At 37.8% G+C, this 20,102-nt stretch overlaps 1 protein-coding gene across 1 annotated transcript in view; it reads right to left on the minus strand.

Annotated features, from left to right (window-relative positions):
* CENPI (centromere protein I) overlaps positions 1-20,102 on the minus strand; it is an 80,229-nt gene that overhangs the window by 52,221 nt on the left and 7,906 nt on the right. Inside the window, exons 6-7 of the mRNA XM_082718495.1 lie at positions 2,438-2,486; positions 2,128-2,174 (exon numbers count right to left, since the gene is read on the minus strand). Of these exons, the coding sequence (XP_082574621.1) occupies positions 2,128-2,174; positions 2,438-2,486 (96 nt within the window). The remainder of the gene's footprint in view (positions 1-2,127; positions 2,175-2,437; positions 2,487-20,102) is intronic.

Raw genomic sequence — 20,102 nt, forward strand, 5'->3', positions numbered from 1 at the left:
AGACTGCCTTTGGACTCAAACTGAAATATCAGCTCTCCAGGGTCTCCAGCCTGATGGCCCCCCAACAGACTATGGACTTGTTAGCTTCATGATCATACAAGTCAATTCCTTATAATAAATACCCTTCTATATATCTATACATGTATCCTATTGGTTCTGTTTCTCCAGAGAAGCCTAATACAACCCCTAGGCAGGAAATAAGAGAATTCTTCTCCAGGGAAAGTGACACAGCCATCTATGGGGCTCCCTAGTGAAACATCAAGATCCTACAATGAACAAGTCCTGCTCACATGCAAAACCTTCCAATCACCATTTTAGTTCTTTACTATTAAATATGGAAAAACAAGGTTTGCCAGGCATTTGAGAAGGCCTCTACTATGAAAGACCAAACTAACTAAAGAAAGGAATTCTGAGGAAGCAGAGACAAAGCTGGAAATAGGGGGGAAAAATCATAGCCCAAGTCACTTAGGCTCATGCTAGGCAGAGAGGAGAATCCTAGAAACCATTCTTACCAACCCTCAGGGAAGAGCTAACTCCCCACCTCTGTTCTAAAGATTGGTCTCAACAGAGCCTGGTGTATGTATGATAACAACATGTCTGCTCCACTTCCCACCATTCATGTTTGCCTCCAGAAAGACAATTTCTGTATTTTGTTTCATTCATGGATCAGGAATTATAGGGTATGAATGGGTATAGAGGGGATACATGCCATTGCAGGTGTCAGAAATTCACATATTCAATGTATTTGTTCTAACATGCAGATTATGCCACTAGACATGTTGGGTTACATGTAAGCACACTATTCCTTCTTGGTTTGATATTGTTGGACTTAATCAAATTCACCAAAATTCAGCTAATTAAAACAATTATAAATGCATCTTTATAGGGGTGCCTTGGTGGCTCAGTTGGTTAAGCGTCTGCCTTTGGCTCAGGTCATGATCACAGGGGCCTGGGATGCAGCCCCACGTCGGGATCCCTGCTCAGCAGGTAGGCTGCTTTTCTGCTGTCTCTGACCCTCCCCCTTGTCCATGCTCCTGCTCTCTCTTTCTCAAATGAATTAAAAATCTTTTAAAAATGCATCTCTATAAATGGCCATTGATAATGGGATAATTTACTAATATACTATATAAAATGTTATTAATGAAGTCATACATTCAATGTCTGGGTTTAAAATTTTTATACAATCATGTACTAAATCATTTTCTAAACTTGAACATATGCTGTTGTTTCAGTTAATAACAATCAGTAAGATCTTATTTATGCTAAGAATTTTCAGTAGTCCTCTGACATACTTTGCTATTCACATGGAAAAATGTACAACTTCCTCACCATTCATATTACTGTGACATACAATTCAATTTGGACAGAAACATTATCACTGACATCTTCAGAGAGCTTAGAGAAGATATTGCAGTGATAGAACCAAAACAGGGAGCTATGAAACAAGAATGATCATTGAATTGTCCTAACAGCAAAGCATGTTACATGCACTGGAGAAGCATGAATGTGCACATGTGTTTGTGCTTTTCATTAAATTTGAATGCCTTCAGGTAGATCATGCAGGCTCCAACAGTTAGGATAGACACTACAACTTCCTACTGTTTCATACTCAAAGCTTCATAGACTTCTGTTACCTGACAGGTGTAGTGAAAATAACAATGTAAGAAAGCTGTAAGGACAAGAGATAACAGTCAGGGAATATACTGAAGTTTATGTGTCTAGAAAGGAATGCTTTCCTAGATCATATCCACAAAAACTTAAGCAAACAAACAAACCAACCATGTTACTTAAATAGAGGAAGTTTTTAATTACTCCCTGACACTTGTTTTCTAGCCGTGGCAACACAGTTCCCTAAAGTTTTGCTGTTTGCCATCTATGTGTCTTTATTTATGCTGTTCCCTCTGCCCTTCTCTTCCTTTTTGGCCTAGTTAAATCATATTAATTCCTTAAAATTTCTCTCAAGCATCACCACTCCTTCTTGAATCCAATCTTACTGATTTTTTATTCCATTGACTAAGCTCCCCAGATAGTAAGTTCCTTGAAGATCATGGCTCATTCAATTTTATATTCCCCAAAGCCCAGTAACACAGAGTACACTTGTCAATTTTAGGGCTTTTTAATACTCACCATTTTGGCCTGAAGATCAAGCAATTTTCTCACCCGAAATGGTTTGACTAGAAAAGGTAAAGAAAAGTACAATACATGGGGTTCAGAATAAAAACAAACTATATGGCTCATATAGCACCTTCTTACAACACATCAAAAATATAAACAACCCTCTTCAGTTAAACCAGTAAGCAGATGCTCTAAAAGTACTCAAATACAATTCCCACAAAATCTTGACATAGAACTAATGCTACTAGTTAACTTTGTAAAGGCCAATACAAATGCTAATTCTACAGAGTAAATGTAATACAACTGGAATAAAAATACTCACCATTCTCTTTTTTGGTAAGCAAATATAACAAATGGCAGACATAAGGGCACTGTTAAAATATGAAAAATTTGAAAAGAGAAATGACAATATATCTTGAACAGAGTGGCAACACATTTTCCTCAAATGTCAATCTTCTACTGATTAAGTAAAAAGGCTTCAGGATTTTGTTGAACAATAGTTCTAAAAGCTTCTGTTTTTCATACTACAACATAGTGGTAAAAGCCAATAGTGTTCATTGGTATCTCACTATACCATTTTAAGGTACTTTTGGAATATAGAAACACTGCAGACAACTTGAAAAACAGAAAAAGATCCTACAATCTAACAAAAATTCATGTATTCCCCCCTCTAGTAATCCATATTTATTATGACATAAACTTAAAACTTTTATCTTGATTCCCTAATTAAAAGCATTTTCCTGGGACGCCTGGGTGGCTCAATTGGTCAAGTGTCTGCCTTTGGCTCAGGTCATTATCCCAGGGTCCTGGGATAGAGCCCTGCATCAGGCTCCCTGCTCAGCAGGGAATCTGCTTCTTCCTCTCCTTCTGCTCTTCCTTCCTGCTTGTTCTCTCTCTCTCTGTCAGATAAATAAAATCTTTTTAAAAAAGCATTTTCCTGGGCGTCTGGGTGGCTCAGTGGGTTGAGCCTCTGCCTTCGGCTCAGGTCATGATCTCAGGGTCCTGGGACTGAGCCCCACATGGGGCTCTCTGCTGGGCAGGGAACCTGCTTCCCCCTCTCCCTCTGCCTGCCCCTCTGCTTACTTGTGATCTCTCCCTCTCTCTCTCTCTCTCTCTCTCTCTCTGTCAAATAAAATTTTTTTAAAATCTAAAAAAAAAAGCATTTTCCCAAGTTGTTTAGTCTTCAAATGATCATTTTCAGTGATGTCAGTATTCCAGGGAGTGGATACACTATAATTTAATTAACCATTTAGCTCTGTTTGGCAAATAACACACATGCAACAAATTTGTTACTTAGGTTACTGAATGATTGGTTCCTTTGTACTGTTTCATTTTGAGGGTCCACTTGTTGAGATTTTATTCTAGACCATGGGTCAGCAAACTACAGTTCATGTTTTAGTGAATCAAGTTTTACTGGAACATAGCCACACGCATTCATTTATGAATTATCTATAGCTGCTTTCTGACTACAACAGCAGAGCTTAGTAGTTGTGACAGAGTAACAGTTGTGACAGAGTAACAGTTGTGACAGAGTTGTGACAGACTCTATGGCCCACAAAGCCTAAAATATTTAATATCTGGCCTTTTACAGGAAAAGTTTACCACTACCTGTTCTAGAAAAAAACATAAGAGAAAATCTTTATGACCAGAGGGTAGCAGTTTTTCTCTTTCAGAAAAGAAAATGATAGCCACAAAATAAAACATAAAAGAAAAGCCCTCCATAAATTAGAGATCATTAAATTAAGAACAACTGTTTATCAGACAAGGAAATAATCTACCACAGTGATGAGTAAACAACCTGTGGGTCAAATCCAGCCCAGCACTGGTTATTATAAATAAAGTTTTATTGAACACTGTTTCAGTTGTTTATGTATTTTCTATAGCTGCTTTCATACTACACCAGTGGAGTAAGTAGTTGTGAGAGATAGTATGGCCCTTATATCTGAATATTTACTTCCTGGCACTTTAAGAAAAAATTTGCCAACACTTGCCTTAGATGTTAGGAAATCAAAAAAGTAAATTATGTTTGGAACCAGAGAAGACAATGAAAGCAAAGACTTTCTTTATACAAACTTTTATCACGAATCTAAACTTTAAAGTCCAAAGTACAGCATCCTATATTGCCTATCCTCTACTTAGAAATGTTTTCAGATTCTGGACATACTTATAAGAAGCATGAATTTAGATACAGGATTTTTTTTTAAAAGAGAAGAACATATACTATGACCAAGTTTGATATATTCTACACAAAATACAGTTAACTATCAGTAAAAAATCTCACAACCTTACATCCCTAGAATATAAACCATTAGCAACACAATTTGTCATGTTGGATATAAAACGAGTGTCACACAATCACTTGCTCTAGGCTGCAGCATTATAGTAAATCTGATGTTCTCTTTTAATCACATCATACACATCTAAGACTTTACAACTGCCTTTCTGACAAATAGTAACCACTGCTTCTGAGTCACTAAAGAGTCAGGCTCCCAAAAAATTACATGAAAATGACTTTATGAAGTAACACTTCTGGCATGTCTGGCATGTTATTAGAAGTAACACTTCTAAAAGTTAGGTTTCCTACTTCTTTTTTTTTTAGGTTTCCTACTTCTTGATCGGGGTGATATTTATACAAATGCATTCAGTTTAGGATAATTAATTGAGCTGATCACTTATGATACAAGCTACTTGCTTTACATATATCATACTTCAATAAATATTTCCGGGTTCTGGGATTGAGCCACTTATCAGGCTCTAGGCTCAGTGGGGAGTCTGCTTCTCCTTCTTCCTCTTCCTCTGCCTCTCTCTCTCAAATGAATAAATAAAATCTTAAAAATAAATAAATAAATAATCTTAAAAGGAAAACATGAGGTTAAGAGAGATGTCAAAGTTAAGGAGGAGTCAATCACATACTACTCATCATTCATCCATTCCTGTGTATCACAAGGTAAGCAGGAGAGATGAGCATCCTTACGTTCTCTTGCTACTTCAAGGCACTACTCTTTCATTCTCGTATACAAAGAGACTTCCTTAGTCCACCCAACCTCACTTCCTCCAACCAACCTACACCCTATCTATTCACTACTAACCTCTCAGTAAATTCCAAAAATTCACACAGGGCTTAGGCATCTGATCCAGTCTTCCACTCTAATCCTAATCCCAATAACATGCCAGAATATTTTAATATCTATATCAACAAATCACCTTGACCTTAGAACTTACTGACCTTCTCATCTGATTACCATTTATAAAAATAATGTATATTAGACAACCTGAATGACCCTACCTTTCTTGCCAACTCAGCAATGTTTTTTTAAACCATGTAACCAGTTGTTTAAGTACATTTCTGAGCTGGCATGAAAGCAAAGAAACTGCAGTTCCCAAAAACAAAGTTTAAAAGGAAACACTGAATACTGAACAAGCTCTCTCCCTAAAATTTCTACCAAACCTTATAAATATTGAATTTACAGCTTTAATAGCTACAAAAGGAGGTAGGAGCTGGGTAGCTGATGGTAAAGCTTAGGGCCCACCCTGGGAACAGGCACACGTGGGCAGTTCAATTGGTTAAGTGACTGCCTTCACCTCGGAACATGATCCCAGGGTCCTGGGATCAAGCCCTGCATCGGGCTCTCTGTTCAGCAGGGACCCTGCTTCCCTCCACCCCTGCCTGCCTCTCTGCCTACTTGTGATCTCTGTCAAATAAATAAACAAAATCTTAAATAAATAAATATATATATATATATATATATATATATATATAATAAAAAATAGTTCAGGTGGTAAATTTTAAGTTATGAAACAATATAACAGGTTAAAAAATTAAGCACTGTTATATGCTACATGGACGAACCTTGAAAACATTATGTTACAAAGCCAGTCATAAAAGACTACATGATTTCATTTAAATGAAATGTCCAGAATACACAAATCTCTGAGACAGAAAATAGATTAAAAATAGGCAAATCATTAAAGACCGAAAAAATATTGGGTGTTATTTAGGAACTGCTGAATAGGAAGATAGGGGAATTATAAAGGGTTTGGGGTTTTTGAAGTGATGAAAATGTCCTAAAATTGACTATTCTCATAGTTACACGTATCTGTGAACATACTGAAATCCAGCTGAATTGTATACCTTAAGAGAGTAGATTGTATTATACATGAATTACATTTCAATAAAGCTGTTCTTAAAAAGTATCCAGAGAGAAAAGAAAAAATGACAGATTACAATTAGACTGAATCAACAACTGTGGAAAGGAGCCAGTGGAATAATATTGTCAATGTCCAAAAAGAATTTAACTGTTACCCTAGAGTTCTACACACAGCAAAACCAACTTTCAAAACAAGGGCATTGTAAAGACATTTTCAGACAAAGAAAATTTACTAGCAAAAAATTCTCAATGAAAGAATATTCTAACGTATATATTTCTATACAGAAAAATGATCTCAGATTGAAGGTCTAAGATACAAAAATAAATAGTAAGCAAAGATATTGGTAAATATGTAGGCAAATCAAAACAAACACAAACTGTGAAGATAATAACGATGCCTACTTCACCTGTATGTGGAGAAGGATGGAGAAGAACCAGCTAGAACTAAAACAAGGTAATAGCATGCAATCTCGGAGGGCTGTGATCAAAGCTAAAGCATTCTAAGGTCCTTGCCTCATTTAAGATGAAGGTAAAGATACTGGCTACCCTTACACCCTAGAAAAACCATATTAGGGCACATGGGTGGCTCAGTCGGTTAAGCTTTTGCCTTTGGCTTGGGTCATGATCTCGGGGTCCTGGGATCAAGTCCCACATCAGGCGCTCTGCTCAGGAGGGAGCCTGCTTCCCCCTCCCTCTCTCTCTCTGCCTGCCTCTCTGCCTACTTATGATCTCTCTCTCTCTCTCTCTCTCTCTGTGTATGTGTGTCAAATAAATAAATAAAATCTTTTTTTAAAAAAAGAAAAACCATATTATAAATTAAAACTGAGGGGGGAGGAGTCAAGATGGCAGAGAAGTAGCAGGCTGAGACTACATCAGGTCGCAGGAGATCAGCTAGATAGCTTATCAAACCATTGCAAACACCTACAAATCCAACAGGAGATCGAAGAGAAGAGGAGCAACAATTCTAGAAACAGTAAATCGACCACTTTCTGAAAGGTAGGACTGGCGGAGAAGTGAATCCAAAGCTAGGGGAAGATATACCGCAGGGTGGGGTGCTGGCTCCCAGGAAGTGGTGGAACATCGGAGCACAAAATCAAGACTTTCAAAAGTCTGCTCCACTGAAAGACATCGCTCCAGAGGCTAAACCGGGGTGAAGCCCATGCAGGGTCAGCGTGGCCCCAGGTCCCATGGAGTCACAGAAGGATCGGGGGTGTCTGAGTGTCGCAGAGCATGCAGGTATTACAACGGGGAAGCCGGCTACAGAGACAGATACGTGGAGTGAGCTCTCACCTTGGGGTTACCTTGAACCGTAATCCATGGCACAGGCCACTGCTCCGTGAGTGGGGACCCCACAAGATCCAGGGAGACACCCCCCGGAAGAGCTCAGGGACCTGTGTGATTTGGAGACTGCAGGCGAAACTGTGTGTCAGAGACAGAGACGCTTGGTCACAGCCTGGGTGAGCTTGGAGTGCAGCCAGAGGACAGGGAAATGGGAGTGATTGAGCGCTTTTCTCTGAGGGTGCACTGAGGAGTGGGACCCCAAGCTCTCGGTTCCTCCAGGCCAAACATTGGGAGGCCACCATTTTCATTCCCGACCTCCGGAACTCTACGAAAGCGTTCAGGGAACAAAAGCTCCAGAAAGCGAACCCGTGGATTACTTAGCCTGGCCCCTGGTAAGGGCAGTGCAATTCTGCCCAGGCAAAGACACTTGAGAATCATTACAACGGGCCCGTCCCCCAGAAGATAAACAAGAAATCCAGCCAAGACCAAGTTCACACCAAGGTGAACAGCAGAATTCCAGAGGAGGAGAAAGCAAAGCATGGAATTCATGGCTTTTTCCCCATGATTCTTTAGTCTTGTAGTTAATTTATTTTTTTAATTTTATTTTTTTCTTCTGCTAAATTTTTTTTTACTTTTACCCTTTCCTCTTTTAACACTCTTTAGCCAGTTTACCTTAACAACACCTTTCATTAAAAAAATAATAATCTTTTTTGAACCTTCATTATTATAGTCATATTTTATCCTTCATTGTACCTAACTCTATTTTTTGTATACACCTAAGGTTTTTCCTTCTAAAAAATTTGGGGTACAACTTCTTCTAATAGAATATACCCTAAATCTAGTTCTGGGCTTGTTCTAGTCTCCAGCCCGAGCAAATTTTCTCCACTTTCTTTTTCTTTATACTCCCAACCAACTCACTTTATCAACTCCTTTTTTAGAAATTTTTTTAAAAAAATTTTTCATCTTTATAGGCATATTCCATCACTTCATTGTGTTTACCCTTATATATGTTTTTCATTCTTTAATTTTTTGGGAGGTAGTTTCTTCTAAGAGACCAAAATACTCCCAAAATTAAGTGGGTAACCCTGTTCTAGTCACCAGTCTAATATATATATATTTTTGGTTTTTATATTTTTTCTTTATTTGTTTTCCTTCTTTAATTTTTTTTTTCTGAACTTCTTCTTATCCCCTTTTCCCCCCATGGTTTAGGGTCTCTTCTGATATGGTTAAAGCACATTTTCCTGGGTCTTTGCCATCCTTTTAGTATTTTATTTGCTCCTTCATATATTCTTATCTGGACAAAATGACAAGGCAAAAATCCTCACCACAAAAAAAAGAACAAGAGGCAGTACCGAAGGCTAGGGACCTAATCAATACAGACATGGGTAATATGTCAGATCTAGAGTTCAGAATGACAATTCTCAAGGTTCTAGCCGGGCTCAAAAAAGGCATAGAATATATTAGAGAAACCCCCTCCTGAGAGATAAAGGCCCTTTCTGGAGAATTAAAAGAACTAAAATCTAAACAAGTTGAAATTTAAAAAGCTATTAATGAGGTGCAATCAAAAATGGAGGCTCTTACTGCTAGGATGAATGAGGCAGAAGAAAGAATTAGTGATAAAAAAAAGACCAAATGACAGAGAATAAAGAAGCTAAGCAAAAGAGAAACAAACAACTACTGGACCACGAGGGGAGAATTCGAGAGATAAGTGACACCGTAAGATGAAACAACGTTACAATAATTGGGATTCCAGAAGAAGAAAGAGAGAGGGGAGCAGAAGGTATATTGGAGATAATTATGTAGAGAATATCACTAATATGGCAAAGGGATAGAGCATCAAAATCCAGAAGGTGCAGAGAACCCCCCTCAAAATCAATAAGAATAGGTCCACACCCTGTCACCTAATAGTAAAATTTACAAGTCTTAGTGACAAGGAGAAAATCCTGAAAGCAACCCGGGAAAATAAGTCTGTAACATACAATGGTAAAAATATTAGGTTGGCAGCGGACTTATCCAGAGACCTGGCAGGCCAGAAAGAACTGGCATGATATATTCAGAGCACTAAATGAGAAAAACATGAAGCCAAGAATACTATATCCAGCTAGGCTATCATTGAAAGTAGAAGGAGAGACAAAAAGCTTCCAGGACAAACAAAAACTGAAAGAATTTGCAAACACCAAACCAGCTCATCAGGAAATATTGAAAGGGGTCCTCTAAGCAGAGAGAGAGCCTAAAAGTAGTAGATCAGAAAGGAACAGAGACAATATACAGTAACAGTCACCTTACAGGCACTACAATGGCACTAAATTCATATCTCTCAATAGTTACCCTGAATGTAAATGGGCTAAATGCCCCCAATCAAAAGACACAGGGTATCAGAATGGATAAAAAAACAAAACCCTACAAGAAACTCATTTTAGACCGGAAGACACCTCCAGATTTAAAGTGAGGGGGTGGAAAACAATTTACCATGCTAATGGACATCAGAAGAAAGCTGGAGTGGCAATCCTTAGATCAATTAGATTTTGAGCCAAAGACTGTAATAAGAGATGAAGAAGGACATCATATCATACTAAAAGGGTCTGTCCAACAAGAAGATCTAACAATTTTAAATATCTATGGCCCTAACGTGGGAGCAGCCAACTATATAAACCAATTCATAACAAAATCAAAGAAACACATCAACATTAACACAATAATAGTAGGGGACTCTAACACTCCCCTCACTGAGATGGACAGATCATCCAAGCAAAAGATCAACAAGGAAATAAAGGCCTTAAATGACACACTGGACCAGATGGACATCACAGATATATTCAGAACTTCCATCCCAAAACAGAATACACATTCTTCTCTAGTGCATATGAAACATTCTCTAGAATAGATCACATCCTGGGTCATAAATCAGGTCTCAACAGGTATCAAAAGATTGGGATACTTTCTTGCATATTTTCAGACCACAATGCTCTGAAGCTAGAACTCAATCACAAGAGGAAATTTGGAATGAACCCAAATACATGGAGACTAAAGACCATCCTTCTAAAGAATGAATGGGTCAACCAAGAAATTAAAGAAGAATTGAAAAAATTCATGGAAACAAATGATAATGAAAACACAACAGTTCAAAATCTGTGGGACACAGCAAAGGCAGTCCTGAGAGGAAAATATATAGCAATACAAGCCTTTCTCAAGAAACAAGAAAGGTCTCAAATACACAACCTAACCCTACACCTAAAGTAGCTAAAATGAGTTTCTTGTAGGGTTTTGTTTTTTTATCCATTCTGATACCCTGTGAGAGAAAGAACAACAAAGAAAGTCTAAACCCAGCAGGAGAAGAGAAATAATAAAGATCAGAGCAGAAATCAATGAAATAGAAACCAAAAAAAACACAATAGAACAAATCAACGAAAGTAGGAGCTGGTTCTTTGAAATTCCTGTACATGTGCTAGCAGTTTTGGAGTGGATTAATAAGATTGATAACCCCCTGGCCAGACTTATCAAAAAGAAAAGAGAAAAGACCCAAATAAATAAAATCATGAATGCAAGGGGAGAGATCACAACCAACACCAAAGAAATACAAACAATTTTAAGAATATACCAGGACCAAATCTAAACCAACAAATTCAACAATCTGGAAGAAATGGATGCATTCCTACAGACATATAAACTACCACAACTGAACCAGGAAGAAATGAAAAACCTGAACAGACCCATAACCAGTAAGGAGATTGAAACAGTCATCAAAAATCTCCAAACAAAAGCCCAGGGCCAGACAGCTTCCTAGGGGAATTCTACCAAATATTTAAAGGAGAATTAATTCCTATTCTCCTGAAACTGTTCCAAAAAATAAAAATGGAAGGAAAACTTCCAAACTCATTTTATGAGGCCAGCATTACCATGATCCCAAAACAAGACAAGAATCCCATCAAAAAAGAGAATTACAGACCAATATCCTTGATGAACACAGACGCGAAAATTCTCACTAAAATACTAGCCAATAGGATCCAACAGTACATTAAAAGGATTATTCACCACGACCAAGTGAGATTTATTCCAGGGCACAAGGTTAGTTCAACATCCACAAATCAATCGATGTGATACAATACATTAATAAAAGAAAGAACAAGAACCATATGATACTCTCAATAGATGCTGAAACAAGGTTTGACAAAGTACAGCATCCCTTCCTGATCAAAGCTCTTCAAAGTGTAGGGATAGAGGGCACATACCTCAATATTATCAAAGCCATCTATGAAAAACCCACCGCAAATACCATTCTCAATGGAGGAAAACTGAAAGCTTTTCCACTAAGGTCGGGAACACAGCAGGGATGTCCATTATCACCACTGCTATTCAACATAGTACTAGACGTCCTAGCCTCAGCAATAAGACAACAAAAAGAAATTAAGGCATCCAAATCAGCAAAGAAGAAGTCAAACTATCACTCTTGGCAGATGATATGATACTATATGTGGAAAACCCAAAAGACTCCACTCCAAAACTGCTAGAACATGTACAGGAATTCAGTAAAGTGTCAGGATATAAAATCAATGCATGGAAATCAGTTGCATTTCTCTATACCAACAACAAGACAGAAGAAAGAGATATTAAGGAGCCAATCCCATTTACAATTGCACCCAAAACCATAAGATACCTAGGAATAAACCTAACCAAAGAGGCAAAGAATTTATACTCAGAAAAATATAAAGTACTCATGAAAGAAATTGAGGAAGACACAAAGAAATGGAAAAATGTTCCATACTCCTGGATTGGAAGAACAAATATTGTGAAAATGTCTATGCTACCTAAAGCGATCTACACATTTAATGCAATTCCTATCAAAATACCATTCATTTTTTTTTCAAAGAAATGGAACAAATAATCCTAAAATTTATATGGAACCAGAAAAGACCTCGAATAGCCAAAGGAATATTGAAAACGAAAGCCCAAGTTGGTGGCAATACAATTCCAGACTTCAAACTCTATTACAAAGCTGTCATCATCAAGACAGTATGGTACTGGCACAAAAACAGACACATAGATCAATGGAACAGAATAGAGAGCCCAGAAATAGACCCTCAACTCTATGGTCAACTAATCTTCGACAAAGCAGGAAAGAATGTCCAATGGAAAAAAGACAGCCTCTTCAACAAATGATGCTGGGAAAATTGGACAGCCACACACAGAAAAATGAAATTGGACCATTTCCTTACACCACACACGAAAACAGACTCAAAATGGATGAAGAACCTCAATGTGCGAAAGGAATCCATCAAAATCCTTGAGGAGAACACAGGCAGCAACCTCTTCGACCTCATCCCCAACAACTTCTTCCTAGGAACATCGCCAAAGGCAAGGGAAGCATGGGCAAAAATGAACTATTGGGACTTCATCAAGATCAAAAGCTTCTGCACAGCAAAGGAAACAGTCAAGAAAAAAAAAGACAACTGACAGAATGGGAGAAGTTATTTACAAACGACATATCAGATAAATGGCTAGTATCCAAAATCTATAAAGAGCTTAGCAAACTCAACACCCAAAGAACAAATAATCTAATCAAGAAATGGGCAGAGGATATGAACAGACACTTCTGCAAAGAAGACATCCAGATGACCAACAGACACATGAAAAAATGCTCCACATCGCTCGGCATCAGGGAAATACAAATCAAAACCACAATGAGATACCACCTCACACCAGTCAGAATGGCTAAAATTAACAAGTCAGGAAATGACAGATGCGGGTGAGGATGTGGAGAAAGGGGAACCCTCCTACACTATTGGTGGGAATGCAAGCTGGTGCAACCACTCTGGAAAACAGCATGGAGGTTCCTCAAAAAGTTGAAAATAGAGCTACCCTATGACCCAGCAATTGCACTACTGGGTATTTACCCTAAAGATACAAACATAGTGATCTGAAGGGGCACGTGCACTTGAATATTTATAGCAGCAATGTCCACAATAGCCAAACTATGGAAAGAACCTAGATGTCCATCAACAGATGAATGGATAAAGAAGTTATGGAATATATATACAATGGAATACTATGCAGCCATGAAGAGAAATGAAATTTTGCCATTTGCTACGACGTGGATAGAACTAGAGGGTATTAGGCTTAGCGAAATAAGTCAATCGGAGAACGACAATTATCATATGATCTCCCTGATATGAGGAAGTGGAGATGCAACGTGGCGGGTTTGAGGGGTAGGAAAAGAATAAATGAAACAAGATGGGATCGGGAGGGAGACAAACCATAAGAAACCCTTAATCTCACAAAACAAACTGAAGGTTGCTGGGGGAAAGGGGTCGGGAGAGGGTGGTGCGGTTATGGACACTGGGGAGGGTATGAGCTATGCTGAGTGCTGTGAAGTGTGTAAACCTGGCGATTCACAGACCTGTACCCTTGGGGCTAATAATACATTATATGTTTATAAAAAAATTTAAAAATTTTTAAAAAACGAAATTAAAACTGAGAGAAATTCATGTTTAATAATTCATTAAAAAATAATATACCCATGACATGCTAGCATAAATGACATATTCTATGAAAAATAACTATATCTGCTAAAATAAAAATAGTAAGAAGAGTGACATTTTTGTATATTTTTACATTAAATATTTAGCATGTTAAAATACGCACAGTAACACCTAAAAGAACATTAACAGAATGTATAACTTACTTCCAAACTAGAATAGGGGGCATCAATCCAAAAATAAGAGAGAAAGAAGGGAAAAGGCAGAAAAAAAGCAGATCATTTAGAAAGCTCAAAATAAGAGATTTGAAAAAAAAATTTAAAAAAAGATATTTGAATTTGTTTTTATTATTTCAATAATCACTACATAGGTAAATAAAGTAATTCTCCAGGTTAAGGAAAAATCCTCAAACAGGATTTAAAAATAAAATCTAGTTATACGCTATTTAAAGAGGCATCTATGGGATGCCCGGGTGGCTCAGTGGGTTAAGCCTCTGGCTTCTGCTCAGGTCATGATTCCAGGGTCCTGGGATCAATCCCCACATCGGGCTCTCTGCTCAGCAGGGAGTCTGCTTCCCCTTTATTCTCTGCCTGCCTCTCTGCCTACTTGTGGTCTCTCTCTCTGTTAAATAAATAAATAAAATATCTTAAAAAGACATGAGGACATGAGGACAAAAGAAGATTAAATAAAACCCGAAACGATGGAAATATACCAAGTAGCTACCAGCCAAAATAAAGCCAGAATAGTAATGTCAATCCTGCACAAAACAGACTAAAACAAAAAGCATTTCTAACAACAGAGTTGCTCCACGATCACAGGTATGATTCATCAGAAGTGTAAGAAAACTCTAATTGTGTACACACCTAATAACAGATTCAAAATATATAGCAAAAATTGACAAAACTTTGAAGAAAAATTGACAAATACTTCACACTGGGAGATTTTCAACATTTTCATTCAGTAATTGGTAGATGGGTAGCAACAACAACAAATCCATAAGAAAACAGAAATTTTCAGTTCCAGTAATCTTCATTTCCTCACTCTACTTCAATTCTCACCCCATGGTCACTCTGAATCTTGTCATTACATTGAACCATCCCCTCCTGAAATCTTAAATTTCAAAGCTGTAATTTCATATTAGTCCAGCTTTTAATCCCACTACATACTGTGACAATCACCAAGGCATCCCAAACCTCAGCTGTATGTGTATGTTCCCAGTCTGCAATCTTCTGTCTTCACCTTCTTCCCTTTTCAGTCTCAGCTCCCTGGTCCTTCAACCCAATCACTCTCATGCATCCTTGTCCAACCCTAGAGGGACTGCCTGTCCTTGCATGTTAGTAACATCACATATCCATGTTCTCTAATCGCATCTGGGCCTTCAAAACTTGTCTTTAATCATCTCCTGTTCCCATCTCCATCAGGAGCTATTTCAAAATTTATACTGTCTCCTCAAAATATATTTTATCATCCTGAGGTGCCTGGGTGGCTCAGTGGGTTAAAGCCTCTGCCTTCGGCTCAGGTCATGATTCCAGGGTCCTGGGATCAAGCCCCACATCGGGCTCTCTGCTCAGCAGGGAGCCTGCTTCCTCCTCTCTCTCTCTCTACCTGCCTGTCTGCCTACTTGTTATCTGTATCTGTGAAATAAATAAATAAAATATTTAAAATATATATATATATTTTATCATGCTATAATTTTTAAGAAAATTTTTTTAAAGATTTTATTTATTTATTTGACAGAGAGAGAAATCACAATTAGGCAGAAAGGCAGGCAGAGAGAGGGGGGAAAGCAGGCTCCCTGCTGAGCAGAGAGCTGGATGCGGAGCTTGATCCCAGGACAATGAGACCATGACCTGAGCCAAAGGCAGAGGCTTAACCCACTGCACCACCCAGGCACTCCTAAATTCCTATAGTTTTAACTCTGATTGCTAGTCTTATTTTGCTACTTCTCTATACTCTCACAGAACCCTGGGTATTCTATCATAGGATTTATCACACTGTACTCATCTTCTCCCCTGCTACATTTAAAAGATCTTCTAGGTTAGGGATGCCTGGGTGGCTCAGTCAGTTAGGCGTCTGCCTTCAGCTCGGGTCATGATCCCAGGGTCTTGGAATTGAGTCCCACATTGGGCTCCTTGTTCGGCAGGGAGCCTGCTTCTCCCTCTGCCTGCTCCTTCCCCCGCTTGTGCGCTCTCTCTCTCTCTGACAAATAAATAAAATCTTTGCGATGCCTGGATGGCTCAGTGGGTTAAGCCGCTGCCTTCGGCTCAGGTCATGATCTCAGGGTCCTGGGATCAAGCCCCACATCGGGCTCTCTTCTCAGTGGGGAGCCTGCTTCCCCCACTCTCTCTGCCTGCCTCTGCCTACTTGTGATCTCTCCCTCTCTCTCTCTCTGTCAAATAAATAAATAAAACCTTAAAGAAACAAATAAATAAAATCTTTAAAAAAATAAAATAAAATAGGGATAGAAGTGTATACTTCACAAGGTTGCCAAGAGGTTTAAATGGGTTAAAACCACATTTTATCAAGTGTGTATTTTGTACTTACAGCACATGTCAGTTTGGCCCAGCCATATTTCCATTGTTCACTAGTAACATAAAATTAATGGCTACCATTCTGGAGAGCATAAGTACAGAAACTGGTAGGTGCTCAATAAATATTTTTTTTTAAAAGCAAGCTCTAGGGACGCCTGGGTGGCTCAGTTGGTTGAGCAGCTGCCTTCGGCTCAGGTCATGATCCCAGTGTCCTGGGATCGAGTCCCACATCGGGCTCCTTGCTCAGCGGGGAGCCTGCTTCTCCCTCTGCCTCTGCCTGCCATTCTGTCTGCCTGTGCTCGCTCTCTCCCACTCTCTCTCTGATAAATAAATAAAATCTTTAAATAAAAATAAAAGCAAGCTCTACACCCAACATGGGGCTTGAACCCACGACCCCAAGATCAAGAGTTGCTACTGAGTTCTACGAACTGAGGCAGCCAGGAGAATTCTCCCCAATAAATAATTTTTAAAGAATACTGGTATCAGAACACAAAGAACTTTCAGAATGCCAGGACCAGAAAAAAAAAAACTTTACAAAGTCTAACACTTTTTTTTTTTTACATTTTAACATCTCTGAAAATAATAATCTTATAATTGATGTCATTTGAGAGTTTCAATGACAGTACTGTTTTGTAGTGGTTCAAAAGATAAAGATGCATCTTATAACTGATGGCACCTTAGAGTTGATAAAATAACTGTGTATATAAAGCACCTAGTACCTGGCATATAGGCCTCACATAAATTATTTATTATGGCTTACTCATATTTCCATTCCCAATACTAAATCCACTGTCAGGCATAGTACACAGTTAATAAATATTCATTAAGTGAACTTCTACAGGATACCCTGTGACCTTTGTACATCTAAATCCAAATATATTATATGCCTTCCAAAACTACCTTCTTCTCACAAACTTCCTTTTATGGTCAAAGATACCATCATTCTGGGCCATACTGACTTAAAAACCTCAGATCTTTTTCTCTTGACCCTTCCCTTAATCCAGTTTAGGGATCAGATCCCGTCAATTCTTCCTTTATAACTTCTCCCCCAATTTACCCTGAGAAACTTAAAAATGTTTATTACTCCATTAAAAAATAATAAACCCAATACATGTTAACATGACATATTTGATGAAAAACTGTATTTTCCAAAAAAAATGACTAGAATAACATAGTTTTACATTTCTAAAATCTATTTAATGTTTCTGACTTAATAGAATACAGCTGGATTCTCTGCCTTAGCACTAAACCTCCTATGTTGTTTTAATTGAAGTACATGAAGACAATCCAGCCTCACAAAGATATTTGTAGTTGGAAAAGAAAGCAGTATTTTAGTAGCTTTTTCAGAAAACTGTATATTAGTCTTGATAAATGGTAGTCTTTTAAGGGTTAGCCACAATGTAGAATCTGAAACCTTACCAATGGACTCTCTTTGTACTATTCCATTACAGTTCATTGCTATAGAAAATTAAAGTCTACTGAAAAAAAAAGTTAAATAAATACACACATACCTACATAAAATTCATTGATACATCTTTCATTGTGAATTGATCTTTTACCCATTCATAATTTTACAACATCATACTTGGTCATCTGGAAAATATTGGTTCATTGAGTTACACCAACCTTCTAAATATTGACACATTTCATTATACAATATCTAAAAATCACATTCATTAATACTGTTACCAATTTCATTTGAAAAGTTTAAGTATTGGGAAGTTGTCAAGTTCACAGTGGTAGATACAAATTTTCCAACCTCATAATTTTCACTTGAAAGCTCAAATCTTATCACTGGCAACAAATACTGTGAGCTGTTTTCTTTGAGATGACAGGCTGGCTTTTCATTTTTGAAAAAAACATCTGCCAAATACCCATGTCTGGATAATCATAGTTTATGTCAGTCATTCTTGCAAGTAAAAATGGTTTCCCATGAAGAAAGCAGCTAGTTTAGCTCACAACTCAATAACACAAGTGCTTTTCCTAAGGACAACTGCAGTTTAGTATACAGAAGGGATTTATTTGTACTCCCCACTTTATCACACAGAATATTAAAGACATGTCTCAAAGGCTGAAATTTAATAAAATTAATGAATTTTTACTGCTTCATTTGGGACACTGAGAGAAACTAGCTTTTTTTTTTTAAACTATAGTGAAGAATAAAATGACCATTAATATAGTTTGGCCCCACTTCCCTGATTCTTGCTAAGGCACCAGCAGTTTTATTCACCACTACTTTAGCGCTATCAGTGCAAATGTCAACTCAATGAAAATACCAGATAATATCTCGATATTGCTATGAAAATAATTTTAACCTCTCAGAACTCCTGTATCAGAGAGCTGCAAGAGGTCCACAGATCAAATTTGAGAACTGCTAGTCTAGGACTTCATCAAGTTATACCTGGACCATCATGTTAGTCTCCTATTTTTCCCAACACTAGCCTCTCTCCTTATTCATATTGTTTGGCATTACTAAACACAACTTCCTTACAATTCCGCTTTCAACATGTTCTGCCCAAAAATTATGTGATTTCCCCCCGCTGGATAGAGGATAAAGTTCAAATCAGCTAGCATCACCTTCAAAGATCTCTACAATCTTTCCTCATCTAACCTTTTCAGCCTTACCTTCCACCACTCCCAGACACAACTATAAGTCAGTCTGATCTATTTAAGGTCTCTGGAAACAAAATTTACACAGCTCACAACTTTGCTTGAAATGTTCCCATTACATAAAATACTATTTCCTTTTATCAAATCTTAAATCCTATTCCATCTCAAGGCCTAGCTCAATGCCCAAATACTTTATGATACTTTTTCTAATCATTGGTTTACAGTGCTTCCTTCCTGGAAATATCACCACAATTACTCTCCTCACGTTATCATATACTGTCTTTGATAATTTAACTTCTGAGTTGTTTATTTAACTTTACATGCTTTCCTTAATCTACCAACTGGATTAAAAACCCTAGAACACAGACACTCTGCTAAACTTCTTTTTTTTTTAAAGTAGGCTCCACACCCAGGGTCGAGCCCAACATGGGGCATGAACTCACAACCCTGAGATCAAGACCTGAGCTGAGATCAAGAGTCAGACACTTAACCAACTGTGCTACCAGGTGCCGCAGCACTTTGAGTCTTCTACAGCACCTAGCACATTGTAACAAGCAGAGTGAAAACATCAGTTTTTAAAAATGAAATCAATGAATGAATTCCCTTTCCAAAGGCAAGAGGAATTTGGTTAGATGAATAATTCACATGGTCTATGAACTACTGATGGTTCTTGAAAGTCTTCCAGGTGGACACTAGATTAATTTCTTAGAGTTATTAATGTTTTCAATGGGAATAATTATGCTATTTAATAAAAATCAGCCCATTGGCATCTCATCAAAAGCAATCCTCTCTTTCTCATTAATTCTGATGAGGTTTTTGCAGTGTTAATCAAGAAAATGTAGAATAAGTGACCCATAGGACCTGTTGAAGTGGTTTTAGAGAAAAGATGGCAATCATTGCTCTAAATTAGCAGACTCCAATGTGGAGTCAATTCTATCCATAAC

The sequence above is a fragment of the Mustela nivalis genome (assembly GCF_964662115.1).
Source record: "Mustela nivalis genome assembly, chromosome: X".
Taxonomy (NCBI): Eukaryota; Metazoa; Chordata; class Mammalia; order Carnivora; family Mustelidae; genus Mustela; species Mustela nivalis.